Source organism: Girardinichthys multiradiatus, chromosome 4, assembly GCF_021462225.1.
Source record: "Girardinichthys multiradiatus isolate DD_20200921_A chromosome 4, DD_fGirMul_XY1, whole genome shotgun sequence".
In the NCBI taxonomy this organism is placed as follows: domain Eukaryota; kingdom Metazoa; phylum Chordata; class Actinopteri; order Cyprinodontiformes; family Goodeidae; genus Girardinichthys; species Girardinichthys multiradiatus.
This window is the reverse complement of record NC_061797.1, coordinates 19,379,388-19,407,161: the sequence shown is the minus strand read 5'-3', so window position 1 is coordinate 19,407,161 and position 27,774 is coordinate 19,379,388. Positions and strand designations below refer to the sequence as shown.

At 41.3% G+C, this 27,774-nt stretch overlaps 1 protein-coding gene across 1 annotated transcript in view; it reads right to left on the bottom strand.

The window, feature by feature from the left end:
* The window catches only part of baz2ba (bromodomain adjacent to zinc finger domain, 2Ba), a 73,792-nt gene that overhangs the window by 15,365 nt on the left and 30,653 nt on the right, over positions 1 to 27,774 (bottom strand). The window contains exons 3-19 of the mRNA XM_047362587.1: positions 18,775 to 18,957; positions 13,975 to 14,166; positions 13,732 to 13,893; positions 13,092 to 13,288; positions 12,799 to 13,011; positions 12,049 to 12,672; positions 8,609 to 9,353; positions 8,077 to 8,343; positions 6,567 to 6,627; positions 6,320 to 6,428; positions 5,418 to 5,519; positions 3,540 to 3,762; positions 2,945 to 3,037; positions 1,519 to 1,580; positions 1,201 to 1,266; positions 477 to 542; positions 179 to 223 (exon numbers count right to left, since the gene is read on the bottom strand). Of these exons, the coding sequence (XP_047218543.1) occupies positions 179 to 223; positions 477 to 542; positions 1,201 to 1,266; positions 1,519 to 1,580; positions 2,945 to 3,037; positions 3,540 to 3,762; positions 5,418 to 5,519; positions 6,320 to 6,428; positions 6,567 to 6,627; positions 8,077 to 8,343; positions 8,609 to 9,353; positions 12,049 to 12,672; positions 12,799 to 13,011; positions 13,092 to 13,288; positions 13,732 to 13,893; positions 13,975 to 14,166; positions 18,775 to 18,955 (3,408 nt within the window). The 5' untranslated portion in view covers positions 18,956 to 18,957. The remainder of the gene's footprint in view (positions 1 to 178; positions 224 to 476; positions 543 to 1,200; positions 1,267 to 1,518; positions 1,581 to 2,944; positions 3,038 to 3,539; positions 3,763 to 5,417; positions 5,520 to 6,319; positions 6,429 to 6,566; positions 6,628 to 8,076; positions 8,344 to 8,608; positions 9,354 to 12,048; positions 12,673 to 12,798; positions 13,012 to 13,091; positions 13,289 to 13,731; positions 13,894 to 13,974; positions 14,167 to 18,774; positions 18,958 to 27,774) is intronic.

The following is a 27,774-nucleotide window of genomic DNA, read 5'->3' as shown; positions in this document are numbered from 1 at the left end:
TTTTCATTTGCAGTAATTGTTGCTTTGCATCTTTACATCAAAGCAGTTAGATCAGGATTTACATTTTCATTTAAAGTTTTTGTGTGAATCTCATACCAGCCCATGCCTAAGGTAAATGCTTTCCTACATTAGTAAACAGTGAACTTAAGAGTCAAAGAAAGTTGCACTAAAAGCCTACCTGGTGTTTAAGAATCTCTGCGTGCTGCCTCCTCAACTCTTTCTCCTTGAAAGCAAGACAGAAATGATGAGGGAAAAAGTATTACCCCTCATGTTAATATTGTGAAAATGACAGGGAATTGTCCTACTTTCACTAAAAATGTGCACGTTTTGCTAAAATACTACTTTTCATGTACTTCCTTTGTGCTTTTCAAGCAGAAAAAGCCCATTCTACATGTTTTAATTAACATAATCATTCTGTTCAAAAACGATGCATTATAATATATACTTTTATGACATTTGCTGAAATGTAAACATACCTTTATGCGTTTCTCGGCCTCTAAAATTTTGGCATTGGCAGCTTCTTCCTTCTTTTTCCGTTTGGCCTATGAATAAAGATTACAGTGACAGGAACACATCAATCAGTCTTGGTTGAGAGCTTTATTGCAGGTACAGTGACTGTTTGCAGCTTTCTGGCTTGAGCAAAGATTTCCACGCTCCTGAATGCCAGTCAAATTTGTAAAACAGAGGGAATGAATAATGTATCTCTTTAACGTGTAATTGTAAAAATGTTGAAGCCTCCTGTTAAGTGTGGCTTGCCAACCGTGTCAACTCAAAATTGATTTAGTCCTGTTAAAACACTTTGAAGCTCATACAGAATAATTGTGTGCATCTGCAGATGTGTGAACGTTGACGTATGTGCAACTTGAAATGTGTTTGCATGTGGCAAACAGCCATTTTTTTCCCCTTGACCCACTTATGCTAAACTGTTACTGTTGTCTAATAAAAAAAAGACTTTTCTGTCCAATTTAAATAAGGTCTGAAGAGGCAGCAACATCCATTTTAATATTCAACACCCGTCAACCAAGACCAATTTAGCATTAGTTCCATGTGGAATTATGCCTAAGAAGACGCAACTCCCTCCAATGCATGCTGCTGTTCAGTAATGAGCTTTAGGAAGATTAAAACACTATGGACTTGGGGGCTCCAGATATCCAGGAATGCTCTGCTTAATCAGAGGTGCTGCTGGATCAGATTCTCTACCTCCAAAATTTGCTGCGCTCTCAGTTCTTTCTCCATCCGAATCTGCTGAATGCGCTTGATCTTTTCCTGCAAAAAAAAAAAACAGAAAGAAAAAACTTATTTTAATATTTTAGACAGTGGAGGACATCCACTGACAAAATCCCTTTCTAACGACTCCGCTTTTGTAAATTAGGAAAAAAAGACAGCAGAGTAATAACAGTAATTGGAAAGTAGAAAAGGATGACAAAAATCAACATTTACAATTAGATACAGTGCTAAGGATTTTAAGGAAGGACAGAAAAGGAAAAACAGGCAGGAAGACATCTCATCATCACACACCTGCTGCTTGAGTATCTTGATTTGTTCCTTCTGCTTCCTTCTCTCCTCTGCTGCCATGATGGCTGCAAAGAGACAAGGTGGTTTTTTATTCCTCTCCAGAAAGATGAGCACTACAATACACATTTATGAGAATTAACAAGAACAAACGTGCTTGTACTGAGATCAGAACGCATAATGCGAGCAGCTGAGCTTTTCACAGCAAGAATCAGTGAGGGACACAAACACATAAACAAATATTTAATTAAAATGTGTTAGCCAAAAATTACACGAAGAAAAAAGTCACTTTGTAAAAACTCCTGGCGTTTTTAGAGCTAACAGCGAAACCTCAATAAGTTTTTATCATCTTTTTAAAGAACCAGGAAGCATTCTTGTAAACAGCTAATCCATCATTTTATCATATCTTGACTCTTTAAAGCTAATAAATTATGTATTTATGATTGAGTCAAATTCTAGTAGTTAAGTTAAAATGAATAGAGCATTACAAAGAAGTATAATGTCTTAACCAAATCTTGAAATCATCCATATCAACACTTTTAGGCAGATTAATAGTGTTACCCTTCATCAAGCAACATTGCAGTTTTTGTATAATGGGGTGTAAGTGAGAATTGTCAGAATCATATTGTATAGAAATAAGAAGTCACTTATTTAAACGTTTGACAAACTTGTGCTACATTACAGCTTATTCAAGTATAAAGAACAAAAGTAAAAGCTTCAGTTTTTCAGGTTTAGTATTTTAAGATACCATGATTCCTCTTATATCAGTGTTCAGAACACTGCTGCATAGGAAGGACTGATTTCAGGCCATAAACGCTATGTGCAAAACCCAAATGAAGGAAGTTTTTTGAGTTTAGAACAACTCCGAAGTTAAACAGAGAGATTTAAAAGTGATCAGAAGCAAGCTCTGGTTTGTTTGATCGTCAAATGATGGTATCAAGCTGCCGGCAAAAACAACCTAAACTCTGTCAAAGACATTTTTTTTTGTGTGGAAAGAACAATAAAAAAACAAAGGCAATCAAATGCTTTATATTTCAGCTAACTTTGATATCAAATAAAAAAATAAATTTGAAATGTTAAAATGGTTGAAATGTGGTGGTCCACCAAACAAGTAATATCTTCTGAATTTACGTGGAATACAAATGGTATTTTATTGTTTTTAAACTCATTATCATGCATATCCAAACAAAAAAAATCTATAAGCGTAATGAACTAGCAGCATGGTAGCCAAAGATTAGAGTAGGGAGAAGATTAAAGCTTGCTCTTTAAAGATGAATATCGACACAAACAACAGCTGTAAGAGCAGCATGAGCTCCCCAAAAGGCCCTGCCGGTATTCATACTGCACTTATTCAGATCAAAGTAGTTCCAAATAACAGTCTGGCCAGCCGAATAACCTGCACCAGCATGTTTGCCGCTCCATGCTCTCTCACCTTGCTGTCTGCGAGCTTCTTTGGCTGCACGTGCCAGTGCTTGCTTTTCCAGTTTTCTCATCAGTTTCATCTGGGCAGCTTGTCGGGCGATTTCTGCACAGGTCAGAAAGAGACGAATTATCAGTGGAGAATACTTAAACGCTGCTCTGACATTCCATGTCTGTCTTTATACCCGTTATGGTGAACTGTTTCAAAGTTTGTTGGCCATTATAGATATATTAATCAAAGTATTAGAAGAATTCCAGCTCTTATTAAGGCCCTACAAAGATCAATTATCTCTATCTATCTATCTATCTATCTATCTATCTATCTATCTATCTATCTATCTATCTATCTATCTATCTATCTATCTATCTATCTATCTATCTATCTATCTATCTATCTATCTATCTATCTATAAATAAAACATGCTACTGATACAGGCTGACAAGCGACTTTATATCACAAATATCCACAAAATGAAGAAAATTAGTAAACTGAGTAAGAAAATAAAACTGACAACACTTTTCAGCTTCTGCTACCTGCTTAACGGCTGGTTAAGTAAGGCCCGCGTATTTATGACAAACTCGTATCAGGGCCGATTTCCTGTTCTAACCTTGAGCTTCCAGCTTACGCAGAAGTTTGACCTCACTGGGGCTGGGCCCTTCGGTTACGAGCGGATCGCCCACATTGGGGGGCCGTCCCTTCCGCCGCCGACTTGTTTTGGTAACATCGCCCCCTAGCTGCCGCTCTGAGTTCGGAGGACGACCTCTGCGACCCTCCATTGCCAAAATTCGCGGGACTACCTCTTCTTCCTTCAACAGGCTCCACTGTAAACCCTGTGAAAAACAAAATAAAGTGTAGATGGAGACATTTGGGGAGGGCAAAGTGAGCTGAACACATAAATCCAATTACTATTTATCTTCATTTAATAAATATTTTTTTTTAACCTGAGGCTCACTACTCATTGAATGTTGTTTTTTATAAAGACAAATATAATATACTCTTATACCTTAAAAAAACAACAACAAACAATTAGATTTTATCACTTGTTTTTCTTTCCCTCAGAAGTGTACTCTATAAATCCATTTTTCTATTTCTGCTTCAAATAAAACACATCTACTTTCTCGTTTAACTCATTTCATCACAGACAGACAAAGTGATGAGCACAAAGTCTTTACCCACAGCTTCTTTCTTTGTATTTTGCCTCCATGACGCCAGACTTTCTTTTGTGTTTTACTCAATTGGTGTTGATCAATCACTGTGCAGACTTTCTGCAGGGCTTTTAAAGACCTTTGAACATTGCCTGCTGTGTTACTTAGCTATCATAAAAAAGAAATTGAAAAAGATTCAAGCCCAAAATTATTTATAACCCTGGCAGAGTTAAACCATATGATAAAATAATATTGTCATTTGACTAAGACTTTTGTTTCTGATAGGAAAGGAGAAAAAGGTAATAAAACACCTCCAAAAATGGAGGTGTGACATGTGTGACATTTGTAGCCCATGTGTAGGATTATTCTGTGTGTAGTTGCTCTTGATTGGATGACTCCAGCCTCTGTCCACTCCCTGTGAAATTTCTTGAATGGATATTACTTGACAATCCTCTCAAGGCTGTGGTTATCCCTGTTACTGGAGATCCTTTTCCTACAACACTTTTTCCTTCCACTCAACTTTCTTCGGATATGCTTATAAACAGCTTTTTTAGCAACGACTGCCTTATAGACACCTGTCAAGTCAGCAGTCATCCCCATGATTGTGTAACCTACTCACCCAGACTGAGACACCATTCAGAGGCTCAGAAAACCTTTGCAGGTGTTTTGAGTTAATTTGACAATTAGGATTTGACATAATGAGTTGCCAAAAATGAACTCTTTCGAGATATTTAGATTTTCTCAGACATTGAATTTTAAGTTTTCATTATCTGTAAGTCATAATCATCAAAATTACAAGAAATAAAGGCTTGAAATATGTCACTCTACGTGTACTGAATAGCGTTAGATTAATGTATTCTTCTGTCCACCTATTACAGTTCTTAAAGACAAATCAGAAGCAGCTAAAACCAGTTTTGGGACCAAAACGGATTTTCCGATCAGATGTTGGTCACAAATCTTTGATTGGTGCATCTAAAATGAATTTTAAAAAAATCATTCAGTGTCCAAAGGAAGACTCTCAGGAAGCCTATCATTCCAGAGTTTCAAACAATTATAAGACAGTCTGTATCATTCGATGCAAAACAAACTACAAAAGAAATGAGGAGTGGATGAAGACTTTTGCACAGAACTGTAACATATATCATTGGTCACCTGTGGAAGTAATGTCAGCTGATTATTACATTTCTCCATGCACAGTGAGAGGTCTATGAACTAGAACTACTGAGGTTTTAGGTTGATTCCTATCAGTGACAGTGACTGCTGCATGAAGCTTTGCCGGGAGCTAGATGAAAAGATGAACAGGGATCAGGGACAGAGAGAGAGAGATGAAAGGCAGTCACCTGGGGTCCTTCTCTGGCTTCATAGAAGTCACCAACCCTTATCTTTGCACTGAAGCTAAAATTATCACGCGTGATGCCACTTATTCCATTTCTGGATAGATACTACAGAAGAGAAAATAATAATGGCGTTGGTTTAGGCAGGGAGAAAAAAAAAACGAAATTAGCAACATTGAACAGCAACTGGGAGGCACTAGAGTGGAGGAAGTCTACGGCAACAGTGCGTCTGTGCAGTGCTACTAATCATTATAAAAGCAAGGGGACAAAAAAAAAAGAGCAAAAGCTCTCAGGAGAGAAAAATGGATCTGACCTTGGGATGCACAATTCTGGCCCCCATTCTATTTATCTGCGGCATTGCTAGTCATTTACTGCCTGCTGAATGACTAGAAGTGAGCGAATATTACTGCGTAGACTTGTTTCTTAGCACTACACTCTGAGGCAGCTTGGACAAAAGCTATGCTTGAAATTTCAATGAAGCAAACACAGAAGACTAGACACAATTGAATACTGAATAAATGGAGCAAAATTGTGCATCCCCGAAACTAAGCATTAATCGTTTCGGCGGCAGGGAGAGGTGAATAAAGTGGCACAAGAAGTGAATCTAAGAGTACTGTCTCTCACTATTAGGGTCATTGAAAGCGGTATGTGGGTGGGATTTGGGCTGGAAAGCAGCTGAAGCAGAGGCAAAGTTCTCTACTAATGATACACAAACATTTCTGTGAGCAAGCTGAATATTCAGGTATGAATTTAAACAAAAAAAAAAAAAAACCTAAATCCTGAAGCATGCTGTCAGCAATGATTGCCGTTATATTTCTTGTTATGAACCAATTTTGTTATGGGTTTGCCCACAAACTTGCCGGTGTATCACTAATGAGACTAAATGCGGCACAGTGAGAGCAAGGTACCTTCATCACGTCTGGGTACTGCCTTAGTTTCTTCCCACAGGGTGCATAGTAGGACACCTCACCCTGTGGGCGTCCACCCGCCGATTTGATTCTTGCTTCTCTCCGCCACCTAGGAGGGAAAAGAAAACAGGTGTTCATGCAGCTCGCTCTTCACGTCACACTTTGTAAGAAAGCAGCACAATTTGGAGTGATGCTAAATAGGACGTATACTTAATATATTTTGTGACTCTGAACTACTTGTACGTACCCCAACTCCAGAGGCAGCATCAACTCCTTTTCATCCATCACCCTCTTCCTTTTCCCTAAACCTGTAGAGAGATGGTATGAACCATCAGGGAAAACTCACATATAAAGAGAAGCCAGCCGACACCTGATTTTTGTTTTTACCACCGTCGTATGACACATACAATTTTATAAAGGACCAAACGTTAAATACTACAACTAAAAGATGTTTTTGCAGAGGAGATCAAGCAATTGAGAACAAAAAGCGTAGGTGAATGACTGTAAATGTCTTGCTTCCTGGTTAGTTACACCTTTGTCCTGTTTTCTGTGATCTGGGTAATCTCTCATTGAATGTGGTGGAAATAAACCTTGCTGATGTGCCAAGTAACTTGTCAGGACTCTTGGGCATGCCCCTACAGGATTACAGAGCTGCAGTTGAGCCATGACAACAAACTGTCTCCTTCCTGTCTTGCAAAGAGGAACAAGCCCTCTTCATACTCACCTGAGTATTAAGGGAGTGTATTTCCTATTAGGCAGTACACTTACATTCTTTATGCATGTGGTAGTATCTCCAGAGCTGTTGTTAGGGCTATGCAAAGTGAGTCTGTACAGTGTCTCGCACAGTGTTGCTATGCAGGGGTTTTCAGCAGTTAGTATCTCACCTAAATGAGATACTCCCCTTCATTTTAAACAGTACAAATAGTTTTACGTGGAGGCTGAAGCTGGATTGAGCAGGGAGCAGACAACTCCAACCTCTAAAATGTCACAATGTTTTATGTAAACTCTTTTTTTTTTTTATACAAAACATTAAATATTTGCTTTGGATAGATATTTACATACAAATTTGTTGTTATTTCCGCTGATGGCCTTGTGACAATGACAATTTGTGTGAAAAGCCTATCACAGAATATATATTAACTGCATCTCACCAAAGTAACTATCAATAAAAGAAGCTGCCAACGTTCCCAGTTACATCTAATTCACAATAAGGATGCTAAAAGGTGTATCTACAACAAGAAAGACACAAACTGGTCATACCCTCTCTACAAAATCCCTATAAAGAATCTGAACTATCCCTTTAAGTAAAAATGTTTTCTCCCTACATTTCTATATGTGGAAATACTTCGTATGTGACATTGAATCAGCTTGAAGGGCAACTTTCTTTCTGTCATGAATTCCTTTCATAATAAAAGTCAACTTCCACGATACAACACCCAAAGCATGAACATGTGCTAAACGTTATCAAGATCCATATGCAGCACCGCAATGGGTATTTTATCTGCAGAGGAAATAGCTGGAACTCATTGATTAAGACTAATAATGTACTCAGGTTTCTGCTAGAAGACCATCTTCATATATTTAATTCATCCTTTGAACATGTGTTGTTTTAGTGTTGACCATCGGTACCTTTAAATCAGTCCTTCAGAGTGCCATGTTATGGTCACGCTTGGTCTCACAAAGTCTTTGCAACAAAGCAATGTAAGCAAGGAAAAAAAAGCAAAAGATCTTTTTAAATAAAATTTTGAGGACATTACCTAACGGAGAAGCTAGGCTATAGGAAGAAGAGCCTGCAGAGCTCTGATAGGGGAAGGCACTGGAGCTGGTGGCAACAGAGGGACTCTTGATGACTTGGAGGTTAAGCGGGGAGCAGCTGGTGGCAGTGTGGTTGGTTGAGGTGTTCAGTAGCTCTGGACCTTTGGTAAGCCTGCAAGGAGTCGTCTCCTTTGATGATCCAGAGGGCAGCAGCTTTAACTCCTTCACTTTCTTTCCTGAAATGTCGCTATCGGAGTTGCTGTCAGACTCTGGAAATGGAACATCAGGACAAACAATAAGAAAAGAGTTAAAAATTATACAGGCACTGATAAAAAAAGATGAATTTCAAATTTTTCTTAGTTTTAATGCATGTGATGAATAGGAAAAAAATAAAAATTTTCCAATGTTTGACCTGCTGATCAGCGATCATTGGCAATCAAGGGAAATTTAGCAGATTCCTGAACATAAGCAAATTCTAGCTCATGTTCATGTTGTGAAAAGTGACATTTTGTTGTGCAGAAAGACAATTCCAACCTGAAAGACTATCATCTGTGTCCTCTTCATCTTCCTCTTCAAGGTCATCATCTTCATCCTCATCATCATCATCATCATCGCCCGAGTCGTCAGATTCCTTATTGGCCGGGAGACCAGCTGTGGGGTTACATGTCCCCGGGATTCCCATGCCAGGAATTCCAACCCCAGGGATGCTAACTCCAGGAATCCCAACACCAGATTCTCCTCCTCGAAACAAATCTACCAGAGACTGTACCAGATGATTCTGAGAGAAGCCCTTCCAGGCAGCTAAAGGGTCTGCTTGTCCCAGCGCTGGTGCCTGCCCTTTAACCTTGGCCGTCTTGCTTTTTCTAGATGCATGGCCCGTGGCGTGGGGTGAGGTAGTTGAAGGCTGCAACGGAGGACCTGCCTGGGCAATCGCTTGGGTCCTACTTGCCCCTGTGCTCAGGTTGACAGGCATCGAGCCAGCATCCGAGTTCGGCTGGGGAGACTTGCCTTGAGCGGCAGAGTCTTTGCGAGGTTTGGTGATGAGGGCCAAAGGTGCGTCCTGAGTGGTGCTTTGGATGACTCCATTTGGGTGATGAGGTTCAGGAAGACCCAGCAGGGCACTCGAAAGGAAGAGGTTGGAGTGATTATTCTGGGGTGGAGGAGGAGGAACAGGTGGCAATGCCGGTGAAGACAGTGACGTCCTTTTTGGAGAGTTGTTTGGCCCCTGCTGCTGCCTCTTTTGCTCAGCTGGGAAAGTCTGCCCTTGGGAAATGAGAGTCTGAGGAAAAAAAGGGAGGTGGAGATCAGGGAAAGGCAGGCAGAAGGGGGCAGGGGGACGCAATGTGAGGAACGAAAGGAGGTTATAGAAAAAAATTAGAAGAGAAACGGGACAAAGTAGAGCTGCTCTAGCTGTCAGATCACATTGCTTTGGATTGTTTGAGCAGGTGACAAAACTACAATGCTGAACACTGGTACAGTTAACTGTGTCTAAGCTTCTTCTTGGGAAACAAAAAAACCCATAAAAGCAATAACCAAAGGCACTGCTATCAGCCAAGTTCGCAAAAAGAGACACTGTGCATCCTACTAAAATTGTAATTGTCTGCGCGTTTAAGGAGCCGCACATTCGTTATCATCCATTCAGATGGGCATGTTCGCCTTTTTTGTACCGATGACGAGTTTAGTTCAGTCTGTGTTTAAGCAAAGGCAGGTTTAGATTTTTATGCCGCACTTTCAACTGGATGTGATATGAAGTGAAACAAATCAATTTCACAGACCATGAAATACAGTAACAGTGCTTAAACCACAGGGGGAATTTAGCTCAGTATAAACCTCTCTGCCTGCTGAAACAAAAAAGGAGAAGTGATTTTCACAAAATAAGAAGATCTCAATACGTTTATGTAATCGATTATAGGCCTTTCATTTGGGAAAAATGAAATCTTTATGGTTAAGGTTCAAAAAAGTCAATTGTAAAAGAATTTCATCTAAACTAACTGCAAATAACACTACAAGATGTGTGAAGTGCCATACAACAGAGATTCAACTAAAACCAATAACATGTTTATCAGCAGGGTGCTCAAAAGCAAATGTGAGCAAAGAAAATCCAGTCAAACCTGTGAGTAATCAACACATGGAAGCCTATGCCATTAAATTGATACGTAATGCCTGTTCACAAAATGTTCTCCCGAAAGCACAGAAATGTTTCATTTGAAAAGACTAACTTCCTTTAATCATCCATCTACCCATCCATCCATTGGTTTGGCTGGTTATTTCCAGCAGTCATTAGACGACAGGGGGGTACACACTGGACAGGTTGCCAGTTCATCACAGGGCAACACAGAGACACACAGGACAACCAACCATGCACACACAAACTCATAGCTAAGGGTAATTTAGAGAGACCAGTTAACCTAATAGTGACATTTTTGAAGTATGAGAGTAAGACAGGGTTCAATGGAGAAAAACCACACATGCACAGGAAGAATTTGCAAACTACATGAAGAAAGACGCCAGGTTGGAAAGACATGACAATTTCATAGCAAGGCTTCCTCTGATGTACAGTGACGACCACATTTACTTGAACCCCTGGTAAAGATTAGTCAGGTAAATGTATCTTTAAGCGTCGATACTGAAAATGGGTTGAAAAACACAACCTTTAATTTGAATACAAAGTAGTTTAGTGCCTACTACCCCTGGGGTCAGTGCTTTATACAACCCCTTTTTACCAATTGCCGATAACAAAAACATTTCCCAATTTCTGGATTGACTTGGCTACATGTATTGGATTTGCATTTAGCTTAGAGACTAAATAATCGCACATTTTCTGTTTACTGTTACAGGCCACCAGATTTGTATTGAAATCTCCTGGTATTTTAAATAGTTCATGATGCAGTGCAATCTACCAAGGTTCCTGTGGCGTTTAGAAGAGAAGCAGGCACAGAGCAGCACAGAGCCTCCAGGTACTTAGAAGTGGGTGCAAGGTTTCCACATGCTCATCTTTTATTTTACGCCAAACCAACCTGGGCGCAGGAAAAACTTCATCTTGGTTTTATCTAACCAAAGCATGAGGTTCCAGTTATGTTTAGCAAACCAAACATGTTTACGTTCGTAAAGGTTGGACAGAAGAGGCCGTTATCCTATCATGACACCCAACTAACCAGCTGGCTTCGAAATAGCATCTAATGGTTGTCATGGAGACCCCATGACCCCCCAAGAATACACTCTTTGCTGCAACTGTCCAAAAGTGAGCTTTGGAGATATTTCCCCTCCCCTACAGCCCTATTTGCTGTGGGTGGTACCAAGATAAATATGGGTCCTTGTCCAGCCCAGTGGCCAGTGGCTAAAAAACGTGGGCTTCTGAGTTGTCTCTTATTTATACTCCAGGGAAAAAGAAAATCCTATATTACTTATTGATAGTTGAGAAAAACTCTGATCAACTTAAAAAGTGTAAATTAAAAAATATACTTAAGTCACGTGTATTTTACAAAATTATTTGAGTTACCAAAAGTGATTTTACAAAAAGAAAATATAACTATATCTTACAATTACATTTGTCCTCTGAACAAAACAATCAAAAGTTGGATGTTTCAACCAGAAACTGCAGTCTTCTCTGTGATTTTTTGAAAATGTACTTTCCTTTGAGGCCTGTATGGTTACTAGTAACAGTCCTGTGAATGTCTGTTTGGGTTTTGTCTTGAAAAATGTAGTGACTGGCTAAAAGGTTTAATGAAGTGCAGGTCATCTGATAGTAATGAGATGAAGGGAGATAATTATAGCTGCAGGTCTAACTGTATTCTCAGCTTTAGTGAATAATTTCATTATAGTCAATTTGCTGAAGATAACTTTGTTCACTAAAGCTGGATGTGCAGCTGCAATTCTCTTGATTGCCTCTCCCAACACACAATGTGATCGCTGCTGTGCCTTTGCGTGAAAATGGAGAAAAATGACATTCAACAGGAGTCATCAAGCGGCCCTACCTGTTTGAGCCTGAACTCGCTGATCTGTGCCAGTGAAGCCTCCAGTTGTTTTTTCTTGTTGGATTTGGCTGCGCTGGGCACGATGTGCCTTAGTGGCTTCAGCGAGGACTTCTGCGGGCTCGTTAAAGATGAGGTCAAACCAAAAGGTTTTGGGGAGGTAGATGCCGGGATTGTCGAGTGGGGAGGAGAGGGGACGGAGAGTGGCTTTGGGGAGGAGCAGAGGGAGAGGGGCAGGTGTTGAGGAGAGGAGGAGGGCAACAGTTTGGGAGGTTTGGGAGAGGCAGTGCTGGAGAGAGCTCTTGGAGATGTGGTGAGAGCTATTGGGGAGGAGGTTGGGGAATTCTCCCGACGAGGCTGTGTGAGGAGTGCAAGAGGCTTCGGGTTGGCAGCCAGGCCAGTGGACTGAATCACACTGAAATGTTGCTGTGCCCCCTCAGTCCGGGTCCTGGAGCTCTGCAGGCCCAGAGGTGAGTTCTGAGACAAGGTGGGCGGGGAGACAGAGCAGGGTAATGGCACAAGAGTTGGGGGGTTGGAGAACACCTTCTTAGCTTGGCTGTCCTTGACCTGGACCTCCCTAGAAAGTGGCCTGTCACTCATTCCAGTTCCAGTGCTTAGTAAAGAAACCTGAGAAGGACATAAATCAGACAACTATTAGATAAAAAGGGACACCAACTTGTGCCAACATTTGCAGTGCTACTTCAGTGAAAATCGGCACACTGGACACCAAACGTTTAGCGTTTTCATCTTTACCTTTGCCTTTTTCTTCATCCGTTTCTCAGACTCTGAAAGTTCACTCTGTTTATCCTCTTCTTCATCATCCTCCTCGTCGTCATCCTCATCCTCGTCTTCCTCGGCGAGGTCTTCCAGATCACTGCTGAGAGAGCCGTCGCTCGAGCTGTCCGAGGACGTGCCGGACTCGCTGTGACTTGCCAAAGAAGCCCCTGCTGGCTTCCTTCGAGCCTTCTAAATTCAAAACAGTAAGAATCAGCCTCATCAAATCAGAAGATTTCCCTTTGAACTGAGGAAATGATGTGAGCACTAACCTTCTCTTTAGGTTTCACAATCATCTTTTCCACCAAATCCGCTGGATTGCTCTGAGGGCTGCTACGGTGGATATTAGACGGATCAGAATTTTTGGTTGGCTTCGTCGATGCCTGAACAGTATTCGGACTCGCAGAATAGCTCCCTGATTGTGTGGTGGGAGGACAGACCCCGCTGCCATTCACTGCACCGTTCACCCCTGGAAGCACAAAATCTGCCGCATTACTAATCAGCTTCATCTTTTCTAAGAACTTTGGCAACAAGGGGATAATTGAATATCTAGAACTAACTGCAGAATAAAATGAGGCTAATAAAAATATTGATTTATACATGTATCTCATCAAATGTGCTGGCCGTACGAGGCAAAAGCCCAACATGAGTGGTTTACATAATAAAAGATAAATTAAAAGATACTGTGAAATTAAAAGAGCACAAGAAACGGAGATTACGAGAGGGAACATGAGGGGAAGAGCCAGAGAAAGAAGTTAATAGAATGACTAAGTGAGCAGTGGAAGTCATTAAATCTATCTTGAAACAGGGAAAATCTCATCATAGGGCAAAGTGGATTTAGGTTGTGGAGGAAGACAGAGTGTGGAAGAAGAGAGACAGATCAATGAAAGGGTCTTTAGCAAGCTGCTGTACCTTTAGGCAGGTCGTGGCTATTCTTGCCAGGTGTCCTGATCTGAACAGGACTAGTGTTGTGATTGGGCTGAATGTGGGGGGCGAAGAAAGGAGGGAAGCCAATGAAAGAGGGGAGAAAGGCAGCAGCTCCGCGTCCATGGGCTTCAGCAGCTCGCCACCACTCTGACAGGAGAGGAGGGTTAATTAGCTGTACAATTTTGTTTCCATGAACTGCTGCCTGGCATTCAAACGTCGTCTTATTACCAGTCAGCGCTCCTAACTGTGGGTGGGCAGCCAGAGCAGCTGACATCCCAATGGAGCCCAGGCCTCCAAACTCGGGCCTGCCTGCCCCGGCAGTGTAGAGGGCTCCAAAGGCAGGGTGGTTCACCAGAGGGAAGGCACTTGACAACGTGGAGCCAATGAAGGGCTGTTCTACCACTCCTCCAAACAGTCGGCCTTAGATAGACATAAACAAAGAAAGACAATGTTTTAAACCCTAACCCTGCTATTCATACAGCAAGAGGTGTACATAGTCTCTCAATGTTTTGAGAGATGTTACTAATGTTACTAATCATCAACAGACACAGAAAACGGAAAACGTCTTGCACAATGAAGTTAATGAAAAATGAGGCTTTAACTCAAATGTTTCAATGTTCTACTTAATGCATTGCAAGTACTTTGAACAGCATGCTGATTGATTTCATTTGAGTTGGCAATAAAACCCATTTTTGCTGCCCATAGATGGTATTATTAACTAGCTTTTCATGGGGCCGAAGTTTCAGCTTGACATTCTGAATAAAACACCTGATGTTGTTCCAAACAGGATGTGAACTTTTGCTATTTAAATGTTTCCACCCAAGAAATTACAGTTTTAATATTGATCGACTCTGCAGAACCTTACCAGATCTTCTGGTCCACTTGTTAGCACCTTCTAATTTTATTTTCACAGTGAGCACTGCCTTCAAATAGCCTCTTTGAGGTCTTGAAGTAAGAATCGAGAGGATGTAAAGGCTTGATTTAAACACCTTTTGATGGTGTCACCTTTTCTGACATTACTTAAGAATGGGATGCAGGATCTATTTGTCTAAGAATTAAGAAAACTGAACTCTGACTAATGCCTGGTTCACATGGCAGGATTGTTATGCATCTATTTTTTGACCTGATCTTCCCCTTCCGACATGTCCCGATCATCATGATGGCTCTTAAGATAATCTTATGAGATATTTCTGCTGTGTCTGGTGTGTTAAGAGTGATCTAGTCTGCTCGGAAGGACGCCGGGACAATCTCCGACCTCAAATCAGGGATATTTAACATGTTGGGTTGTCTTGGGTCGATATACCACCATGTGGGGTGTTCCCCGAGCACCAACGAGCATGCAGGCTGTTCAACGTGATCTGTAGCCAATAACAAAGCGAGGTGACCAAAACATGGAGGGGAATTACTCTGAACTCATGTTTGATCTCCAGAGGGTTTGTGAGATATCCCGTCTGAAATCTGAATGCTTGTGAGTGAAATCTGTTCGTGTGTAGTGTGTTGTGCTTGCCGTGCGTCTGGACACCACACACTGTAGGACCAAACCTGTCATATCTACGATTTTTTTATGATCATGTGTGGGGTCTCTAAGGTTTTGAAAATCAACCGACAATTTTAAAATCTTGCGATGTGAACCAGGCATAAGGGAAAACAATTAATTTCCAACTGCTCAACAAACACATTCATCGGCTTGATGCTTGTATGCATATGGAAAAGCTTTCACCTTTAAATCACAATCAGGTTTCAGAAAAGACCTACTGCATTCATGTACTGACATATCTTTAGCTTAAAATCTGTCAGTATATGTTGCAAAGTGGATAACCTTAGAGAGGAAGAATGAACCACCTATATAAGGTGTAACAAGATAACCTCCTTCCACCTTTTTAGGCATTCAATTCCAGCTCAGAAGAATACTTCATCAACATCATCATCGTCTAACGTTTTCCTGAGCACAATCATTTCTGGCAGGAGCGACTGCCACGTATTACTTCCTCCCAGAGTCAGATGCAATTTGGTGTGAGCATATTTCATGCAAATTCAATTTCTATTCCAGAAAAAGAGTGCGAGCCTGCTTGATGCCGCCGCATAAGGCAGGTAATACACAAGTAAAAAAAAGAGAGAGAGATAAAAGTGATGACTGTAGAAAAGCAAAGTGTTATGCTCAATGCTGCAGATGAAAATGTCAAACTACTATACACGTGCACACATCACAGAAATGTAGAGCAAAGTGACACAAGAGCACAGTATTTTCTCATCTAATACAGTCAAGCATATAATAATAGGGTCAGTTATAAATGCTCTTCTCAAAAATAAAATCTAAAATTAACATACACTGAATCATGGGGTATTTTTAGGTGTGAACAAACTGTCTGTGGTTATGTGGCCTTGCAAGTATCCTGGTGTGTGACATATGAGAGTGCAGCCCTTTGTGCTGGCTTCAAGGTCTTTCTCTGCCACGAGACAGCAAATTCTGCCTTTTGAATGTCATTAGAATATGCTGAATATGTATATGTGCCCGCCTTGCCAGCGTCAGCTCATGGATACGAAGATAAACGACTCCGGCCACGGCGTTCACTTACGCCTAGGGTGCCCACCTCTCCCCCTCCTTCGCAACCCCTCCTTTCATTCCAGGCAACACAAAGTGACATCTGCAAATGCCTTTTCAATATTAATGCAGGCTTCCAGAAGGCGAATAATTAAATCTAAAAATCTGAAGTGGGAGAGACGCATGGGAAAGACATACCTTGGATTACCTACTCACTCTTCCTCACGCTGTGTCTCTCTGTTTCTCACTCACTCCCTCGCCCTGTTTTTCATTCCGCTTCAATCCTTCCTCCGCTCTGACAAACTGCACCGCCTGCTTTTTTTCATGTTTGGATGCTGCCGAAGGGGGATTAATTTGTTGTTTGTTGCAGTCAATCAAATTTCCACAGACAGATTTAAGTTAATTGCATCCGTGAGTTGATCCCATAAGGAGAGAGCGCTACAAGCGTTGATCAGCTTTTACTTATTCTCCAAGTGATATCCTCATCAATGACACATGCAAACAGAGTCAGTGCTCATGTTTTGTGCTCTTCAGATTCTATTTTCTTAAGTGTTGCTGGCAAAAATGCAAGGAAACCTGAATCAATGTCTGTGATGACAGTAGAAAACACAGTGCAATATTTAAGTTACCTATTTACACAAAGCACTTGAAATATTCATACTATTGTGAATTTAAAAAATGCTTTTCTATACATAAAGATAGTTACAATCGACTTCAACTGTTTTTTACCTTTTTCAAAACAACACAGCCATAACCATAGTGTAAGGCAAAAGCATGTATAGCATTTCAAGTTTTCTAAAGTTTTTCATGTTACAAAATGAGACTTTTAGAGCTTGGGATATTGTTTTATTACATAACCCTCATCTAACCATCACGATTTTATCCCTGACTGGTCCGGTGTGTTCCTTGGCTCTGCATGATTCTGTTTGTTCATCAATGTTCTTTAACAGCAGAAGATCAGAAGGCAACTGGTTAAAATGGATTTCATTTAGGAGTAAAGTGGACTGATTATTAATGCATGCCACAGTTTTTCAGATTTCTATTTGTAAAACTTTCTGAAATTTGTAACTTTTTCATGTTTTGTCTCGTTATAAACACAAACTTCAGACGCGCATGACTAATAGATGTTGTGTTGATCGCTTTAGCAATCTGAGCCGTGGATCTCTGCAGCTCCTCTAGAGTTAACATTGACCTCTTAGATGCTTTTTAAAAAAAATGAAAGATCACCATGTTTGCACTGGGGGCATCAAAGTCAATATTAATGCAGGTCGCACCTTTCAGAAAAAATGCTAAACCATATATAATTTTTTTATATCTGAGATAGTGTTTATACAACACACATGCCTTCCAAAAAAATATTTTAAAAAGGGTTGGCTTGCTAGATTCTCACAAAGTAGGTAAAAGTTTAGAGCCAACTCTCTGCCTCTAAGCCTTTCATCCAAATCCAAAAACCGCTTATCTAGAAAATCTGAGCGCACATAGAAGTACAGAGGGATAAGATGGATGCATAATGCATTAGAGGAAGATGCTCCTAATGGTTTCGTCTTCTTTTTGGGCAACACTGAGGTTCCTGATGACAACACAAGTGGCTTTCTTTTGCTCTTCCCCACTTCCTCTACTTGTAACAGAGAGGGGGTAAACACACTACAATCACAGAGAATGTTGGAGATCATATTTCCTACTTAGAGCAACAGCAGTAAGTGTGTTGCAGTTGCGTCTATACAGATATAAAGCAGGTCTATATGAAAAACAGCAGCACATTAGGAGATGAAGAGAAAGAAAACATAAGCACAGAGGAGATATCGGGATAACACCTCGAAATACAAACACATTTGCACAAACATACACAAAAACAAAGACACACCCACACCTCTTTGCCTAATGGCTTTGACCATAACACAGAAAGGAAGCTGGAGGCCGGACAGGGCTGACTAGACACTGAGTGGCTAACAAATGTTAAATCATGCAGGCAGAAGCTCTTTCACTCCCTCTCTCACTCTCTTCATCTCACATGTACACACACACACACACACACACACACACACACACACACACACACGCGTGCACAGTGGCGTGCTGAGCCTGACTCTGAGGCAGCTGGAGCCAGAGAGCTGAAGGTTGTCAGGAGACATGGCGAAGCATGTGTGTGTTTCTCACACAAAAGAGCCCCCTAATTGTTTGGGATTCATTAATGCAGCAGCTTTTCAATTGCAACCCAAGCTGTCAGGACAAAAAAAATCCTCGGAGCTGGGAGAGAGGTGTATTCACACCGACTGCAAAATAACTGTATAATTACTACTGGGGGAAACTAATTTTTCATGGTAAAGAATGAGAAGGATTCTGAATCCTATCAAGACATGAAGGTGACCACATTTTAAGTCCTCCTATGGATGAGTGAACACTGTTTATATTGTGTGTTGGTCTTTCTCATTCGTGCACATGGGTTTTTGAAAGATAGAAAACTGACGCATGGGGGGTGTTCTTACCAGAGGTGTTGAGGGTGGATCCCAGTGCTGATGGGCTCGGGGCCAGGCTGCTCTTAGAGTGGGGCGCAGGCGACGACGAAGAGGACGAAGAGGAGGAGGAGGACGAAGAGGCCGCAGGGGAGGAGGTGCGAGCAGCAGACAGGGTGGGCGCAGGGGAGGCCAGCCGCTCTCCAGACTCCATATCTGTCAAACACAATCCAATCAGCAGAGTTACAATAGCAAAGCACATCCACAGAAACGCACACTCACACAAATGTATACCGTCACATCACACCTACACCACACGCCCAAGAACACACGTGCACATGCGTACACACAAATACACCCTGACACTTTTCCTTTCACATCTCACTTCCCCTGAACAATATTTCTATTTAGCCATGCTCACTGGCTCCCAGCCTCTATTGATTGAATATGGGGTACGATGGAGGATGACATGTTTAAGGACTGTGATAAACGGACAGCAAAGCAAAGGAGGGCTTTTGATGCAAAATATAAACGCCAGCGTGTAGAAGGTGTTCCCTCGACAGGCCAGTTTGCGGAAGTGGGATTGTTTGGAGCGACACGGGTCAGAAAAGAACTCAAGCTCAAATAGACAAATAACACATTTGTCGCCTTTCTTTGTCATTCCCCATCTCTCTGATACGCAAGAGCACAAATGGAGAACTCATGCACACCTGTGCATCTCATCTCAACATCTCAACACCTGCCTTTCACCGAAATAAAACCCCTCATAACACCTGCCTGATGAAGTAAAAAAAAAATCATCTTTCAACCTAAAAGATCTTTTTGAGGCCTTAAAAGACTGCATTGTTCCGAGTCCTTTCAGCTGGAGCTACAAGCAAATGGACATGCTTTTTAGAGGATGTGTGCATTAACCAACTCAGCAGCTTTCCATTAACAGTCTCAAAGAGTCACCATACCAGCTATTACCAACCAACCAACAGCGTAAGCCCTCACAAGAGGCGTTTTGGTCATTCGGCAGCAAAATATTTCACTCATATTTATCAGCTTTAATCCCCTTTTGCTTACAACTGAGAGGACAATGTGTCAGTGCCCACACAGCCGCTGACTTGTGGAGCCCAGTAAATACAAAACAGTTAAGAAGAAATTACACACACACATACAAACACATGCATGCAAATACACACACCGATTTCATCCGCCCATTGAACACACAAAATCACCTCCCCTGTCTATCACATCAACCTGACTCTTTCTCTCTTCTCCTTTTCCATATCCCTCTGCCTGACACTAATCCAGGGCTGAAAATCCCCTTCAAAAGCACAGTTTGCAGATTGTGTTTTACAGGCAGGCTTTGTTATTGTGTCATTACACATAAACAGTCTCTGCCTCCATCTCTCCTTCCTTCCCTCTCTCCTGCCACCCCTACACCCTCCCTCCTTCCATCGCCCCTCTGCAGTGGGAGCAGAGCCACTGATTAAATCTCTGAGACAAAAGCTGCTATCCTCTGAATATCAAGTATCAGCCTTTCGCCAGGAGCAACACTGACAAGAGAGAGGGAGAGAGGAGGCGCGGATGACAAGAAAACCTGCTGCAGTCCGCGGGGAGGAGGCTGGTGTGCCATCGGACTTGGGCGGCCATGACTGCCACTGCTGCAGTGGAAAAGATGGTGGTGGTGTAATTATGAGCAAGGTCAAAGGTCCTCCGAATAGACTCTTGTGAAAGGTGACAGCATGTGGGTAAAAAAAACAAAAAAAGCCAGATTACTAGCCTTTACTGTGAGTAAGGAAGTGTTACATATTAGTTACTGGGATACACTTCTGGCTGAGCGAAGATGAGGAGTTTTAGTCATATTTTACAGAAAAACATTTCCCCCGGCAACACAATATTGCACGACTGGCTGTCACACTTTATGCTCTTTTGCTCTTGCCGTCACCTTTTAAATGTCAGGTTGAGGCTGAAAAAGAAAAACAAGATTCTTCCGCAATTTTAAAAAAAGGGGGATTCTTTTTTCTACTTTTTTCCTGTGGATGCTCCAGATGACAAAGCTAAGTATCATTAAGAGCTTGATGAAAATGAAGAGGAGCTGTGGCCCTTCGTAATTATCATAATGCACATGAAAACAAAAGGCTCGCGTCTCCGAGGACAAGCAAGCTTATGTGGTGTCAGCTGGTAAGTGAAGCGGATCATTCCCCACCTTTTCAGAGGAGAAGGAAACAAGAAAGAGACCAACAAACGGGGAGAGGAAGAAAGAATAAGCAAGACAATGCACTCTGATTTTTGTTGTAGAAGGAAGGGCAAAAGTAAAGAAGAGCAGAGAAGATAAAACGCTGGCTGTAAACCATTCCTGTCGTTCCTCAATATCTGCACTTAATGCCTCGCCTTGTCAGAACGTGATGATGTGAGCAGAATTGATCCCCCCCCCAACAAACAACAAAAAAGCAATCCCTCCTTTGCAGAGGTGTAAAGCAGAGCTACCCTCCCCCTCATCTTCTCTCATCTCTTACCATCTCTCAAAGGGCCTCTTTCTGGGATGAGAGATGGAGAGGGAAAGGACAGCGGGGGGAAAAACGACTGCGAGGCAAGTCTATCTTCCTCTGACAACTACAAACCGATCACTTAGAGCAATTAAATCTAATAACAATAATAAGATTGAGCTCTGCAATGTACCACCAAACGCACAGCCACAACAATGATTGCAACAATAATAGAGCGCCAAGGTATTTAAGGATCCAATCCTGACTTAATTATAAGAAATTAAAATGGATTTAGCTTCGGAATTAGCTTGATTTTATAGGTAATTAACGGCACAGAACAGTGGTGGAATAAGGCGAGCGGCATAATCTCCGTGAACGGCTGAATCAATCTGACTTGAACACCAACCAATCAACGCAGAGCGCTGCAGCCAGAAACAGCAGGTCCTCGCAGATGCAAGGAGAGGCTGAATTTATGCTAATGGCTGAACTATGATTTATAAGATGTGTTCCAGCGCTGGATTCACAGTCACGTCCGCAAATGCGACACAGCACCCAGCTGTCAACGAATGCACCTAATAGTGGCTGGATGCAGCGGCCCTTCAGGAGATAGTGTTGCTATAAACAGCTTCTACGCTTTTATGATTGCATGTGGCCTTCATATAGGAGCCTTCACTTGTCAGGAACATCTAAAAGGAGGGCACAATGGCATAAAGGAGTGCTAGCGTGTATGCATTTAATGCTGGTAGGGATGCTTTAGATCAGCCGTTTGCATGTTGCCTGATTACACATGCAGCCGTTTCACAAAACAATACGTGTGCCCATGGAAGGGTCTGTCTGCTTGTGTGTGTCAGCCCCCAAACTATAAAACCTTCTGTGTGTCTCAGTTCTGCCCCTTTTTCTCCTTACCCATCAACACACACACACACACACACACACACACACACACACACACACACACACACACACACACACAGTAACAGATGGCTGATACTAACTGAGATAATCCGCCAACAGAGTCATCAGCATGGATCAGTGGTAATCAGAGTGTGGACACAATGTCTCTTCTCCAGCCGTAATGGAAGGAGCGCCTGGCGCAAGAGAAGGGAAATGCATTATTCCCCATGATGCCCTGACCTCATTCAAAGACACACGGTGGCTCGCAACTCTCTCTCTCCCTCTCTTTCTTGTTTTTTTCCCCCTCCTCACCGCAGACGACAAAGACTATATGATCGCTGCTTCTGTAGCGTTCAACCTCTCCTTTAGATCGCTTACTTCCTGCCTTTTATTGTGATCCCCAACTGTGTCGAGTTCAGACCCCACTTCAAGTGTGTCCTGCACTGAGCAGCTAACAGGGAAAACAGCAAGTCGACATTCCAAGTGTGTCATGTTGAGGGTTACAGGCAAGAAAAAGCACCAAAGTGAGTAATCAGCAGCTGCATTTAAGAGTCACAGTGGTGTTTGGTCGTTTTGGGCTTTTTTTATTCCCACGCGGCTTCCAAAAACACAAAAACAATAAAACCGCTGCTAAGTAAAGACAGCAATTTGTCAGCGTGATATCAAGACGCTCTTCTTCTTACCAAGTTACGTGAATTATTTTCATGGATTGTTCACTATCAGAAGGTTTAACACACGCAGAATCACTTTCTGTAACACAAGTGCTGCAAAAACGATTCACACATCAGTTTGAAATGGCATAATCTTTTTCTCCCCCTCTTATAGTTGTAGTTCAGAGACGCTCTGTAGTTTTATCTGTTGTTTTATCCGTGCTCTACAGATACACCATCAGCATGTGGATTTTATATGTCAATGAATTCTTAATATCTCAGCTCATCTTGCTTACATTAAAGTGCACATACAAGCTCTCTCGGTGCATCTTCTTCTTCCTGAAGCCACCCTTCATGTAGCGTCACCAGGAAATGACCTAACCAGCTGTCTTTATGACAGTACGTAACAGGCTTTGTCCAGTATCAAATGCTAACTCAAAGAACATCTAAATAGTTACGAGTAAGCGAGATGCGGTAGGGACTTAAAATTGTATCATGGTGTTTTGTAGTATTTATCATAATGATGATTAATTCTAATTTTTGTTTCATACATACAGTCAGAGCCTTCCAAACACAAACACTGCTCTAAATTAAAACTTACTCATTATCACAAAGGTTTCTTCACTGCTAACGTAAAATTAAGTAGTACAACTTTACAGCTCAGTACAAAACAGTTGGACATTGGGAGGAGGTGACAACACATCTAGGTCATGAGACAATAGGAGCAGTTTATGTTTAATGCCATATCAGCAGCAATGGGTATATCATGGCAACAGGGTATAATCAACAACAGGTTCAGCTCATGACACAAGGAGACACAATACTCCGTTCATGAGAACAAAACAAGATTTTAACAACCTTTAGGGGAAAACTAGTAATACAATTTTTATTTGTTCTAACAAGCAAAGTAAAGGTTTCACTGATTGCAAACATTGTTTTATAGATATGATTCCATTCAGGTTTGGCTGCTGTATATATTGAATCTCTTTTCTCTGCGCCTTTTGTGTTTTCACAGATGAAATGAAGGTGTTTTTAACCTCGACCTGAGATTTGAAGCGTCTTTCTCCAGTGTAGGACTATCAGATTAAGTTTTAACCTGAGGTGCACTCGTGCAGTTCAGATTCCTTAAAAACAGTGGAACCGCCTTTTAGTTTAGCACTGATAAGAAGCTCTGTTTGAGATTTTAACTTTAGCATCTTTAGTAGCTAACAGTTTTTTCAGAGAGATAAATGTGTATCTTTATTGTCACTCGGTCACCATTAATTTTCTACTGAGTACCCACAATGCCACCATGAAAACAATTTGAAGGCGCTAAAGGCTTCGTCACAAGTGGACAACTACTCAGGAACTACTTCCTGACTCGCCTTCATATCTGATCCACTCGTAATGTTAGACTGGACTAAAACAGCAACTAAAGTTAAAGCCACAATTATTGACACCCCTGATGGATTTTAAATAAGTTTCATACAACCTGTCTTATTATTGCTGACCAGTTTTTTTGCATGTTTCCACCGGTATTTCAATGACTAAACTTTGGTTATGAGCTCCAAATTTTTGAGGTTGGAAGGCCTTCTTCCATCACCCTAACCTTTTCCACAAATTCAGATTTGAGTCAGGACTCTGGCTGAACCAGACCAAGACATTAATATTACTTCAAACCAGAAGAAACATGTTTCAGGGTTTCTTCAGAACAAACACATCTATAACTATAACTATAACAAGACATAGTTTGGCATTTTAATATTGCAAGATCTCTTGCCATCCCATTAACATTGTGACAGATAAAGGCATTCTGTATTAATTGTCTTATGGTGCAAAAAATAGTACGAAATAGTTCAAACAGAAACAGTAACGATCCCAACATCCTTAGTTTTATGGTTAACCCTAACCTAACCCTAACCCTAACACCAGCAATTACAGGTTAGCGTTATTAATTTCTTATCATGATATTTTTTGAGGGAACAATAAAAGAATAAAACAGTATAATTACACATCCTTACCCTGAACTCTGTCATATCATCCAACATCCCTTTTCTGACTACTTTTAAGTCGTTAATTGCAGTCCATTTGTTTTAAAACTAATTTCTAGCCATCTGAACAACTGTAAAATTATGTATATTTAAACAAGATACTCAAGGCTGCCAGTGAAGTCAGCGAATTGTGCCAATGCATGAAAGGAGTACAAAGAGGCAGGAAGACCTGGTGGCCTGTCTAGGTGACAACAACTAGAGTGACTCAGACTCCTCCCTCGGCACTGCTCCTGCCCAGTGACAGATGGCAGAGCAGGGCATGTAGGGGATGGGCACCCTTTCTCGCCCTGCCCCAGCTAGCCTTGGCAGTTGTGCTGGCCACAGCTTATTACAGGCACACCACTGCCTGCTTTTCTGCTTCCATGTAACACCGGAGCTTACCAGGCTAGAGCTCCTGCTTACCGCTTGCCAGGATGAAAAGGTAATGACATGGTTGCGTGTGGCGTTAGCAATAAAAGACTTTCCATACTCAGTGTTCAATGCGCACATGTGGAACCATATAGTCGTAAGAGGCTTTCGATGGGAATCCAAATAGCAGAAGGCGTGCCACATATATTCTGTGTATTTTTGAACAGACAAGAAATCATCTCTTGCCAAATGGCTTTATTTGCCTATTTTAAGCGTACTGTAGATGCCAGAGGCAGGAATCAGGAGACCTACTCACCATCCGTCTCCAGTGGGTTCCCAGTGACAATAATGTGATTTTGGGACATGGTGATGAGTCGGTGGAGGGGAATAGGATAGGCTTGTCACTTGTGTTTGATGTCAAGCCCATGTGTGACAGAATAGTGTTACTCAGCTCAACCAGACACAGCACTATTCCCATTTCCTGGTCATAAATAGAAGAGAAAGAGGTGGTTGTAAGACTTGTTTTGTGTGTGTGTGTGTGTGTGTTTGTGTGTGTGTGTGTGTGTGTGTGTGTGTGCATGTGTTTAGCTAAGAAAATCTGTGAGTGTGTGTGTGTTTATGTGTGAAAGTGCACCCATAACCATCATTCTGAGTATCATAAAGTAAGCTAAATAATAAAATTCTCATCTCTTCCGCTCGTTCGCATCTGCTTCCAGCCAAAGCTAATTATTCTCCCCATGGTAACGAAGCAGGGTCTTCACATCAAAAAACCAGAAGTGTGCATCAGGCAATCATCCCTGATGAATCTGCCCTTCTCCCTCTGCTAGCCACTCACACTTGTCTATCTGTCTCACTGCTCATTACTTTTTTTTATCCACAGACTGAACCAGATCTGTTTGTCAATGACCGCACTGTGTCTATAAGAATCTATAATGACTCTGGAGCAGTTCGGAAACACACGTGGACGTTGTTTCAGAGAACATCATGTTCATGCAATAGAGATGTTCACACGCAGACCAGGTCATACTGTGAGCTGTTATCATTTCTAGACTTTAAACTTTACATTTTACAGAGCTCTGCTTTCTGTAATCCATTGTCAAACCGATGATTCACAACAGCTAACGCTGCAACTTTGTTTTAAACATTGTGTTTAGATACCAGGTCCACATGCAACATACTTACAGTGCCCTTTCACCTGAAAATGTGACCTGACATGACTTACCAAAGCACTACAATCATTGCAACTGAACACATGCTGACATATCCACCATTTGGTCGAGAGGTTGGTTTAGCAGGAAGATTTCAAACCGTTTTAGGTAAACAGGTGATTACTTAAGAATGAAAGGTGATGGTTTCAAGTTTCTATAATGTTTTTTAAAAAGAAAAAGAGCTAGTGGCAGAGAGTTGTGTGTCAATTAGCGCTGGAAATAATTACCATTCTAAGGACAATGCAGAAACTACGTATTTGGACAGAAACAAGTGTTAAAATGAATTTAGCTTTGCAGTTTTGTGTCTAATTTGTCATTAAAGCAACAAAAGGCAAACACAAAAGAGAAAACAAAGAACATATCTTCACGTAATATGCGGCACAGGCTGCCCAGCTTTCTGAGTAATCACAATAAGCACTGCTATCAACACAGTCACGTATAATTACATCGAATTGATGTAGTAAACCCTAATGCTTTGTTGTGAGGAAAATTTGTGAGGAAATCTTACTCATTCTGCTAAACATGCACATTTAGATAAAAGCAGGACATATGTGAAAAGATATGAAACTGAATAACTATAATTAACATCTGTTATCGAAGAATACTGAGGAAAAAACAAAGTAGAGCACATGAAAAGCAAAAGATTGGGCGAGGGTGGTACTCCAGATATGCATAATGTAAATGACATGCATGCCAAAGAGCAAAATAAATGGACAGAACAGTTGAACCTTGCTGGAGGAATTAGTGGAGCCTCCCCTGTCCGTATGCACGGGAGGAAAGCGTTTAGTGTGCTACTCCTCTGCAAAAGAGATCCCTTGGCAAATATAGCAGGACTTCAATAAGATGTGCAACAGCAAAAAGTTTTTTTTTCCGTGAGTAAAAGTTAAAAGGGGGATTTGATGTTACTCCTAGGTTCGAAATGTGTTGTTAGAGAAAGAAAATGAAGGACTTATTAATACTTTTACTTCTTTACATATTCATAGTTACGCTTTCTATACTGCTAGAGATAGGCAACAGCTTCCCTGGGACACACTACAGAAGAAGCGGTAGAAAATTACTGACTGACTTTCTATACTGTCACCAATCTGTGTACATATAGACAGAATAGATGGCACATGCCTCTATATGAGAAGAGAAATCTTTCTAAAGTGAATTGAGAACATTTTGAAAGGTTTTATGTTACAGTGAGAGCTTGTTTAGTTGCTCTCTTTTTTTCTTAAGCGAAGGTAAACTGAATTTCTTTTCATTCTAAAAATGTAAATAAAACTAAAGCTGCTGTGTCAGAGCTGGATAATGGAGAAAAATCTGTCTGCAGCAGTTATTATTGCAAGATAGCAAGAAGCCTTGGCACACTGACTGGGAGGAGAACGAAAGGACAGGTGGTTTTGGTCATCAGTGGTTATGGGGTTTTATTTTATTTAATGATCAA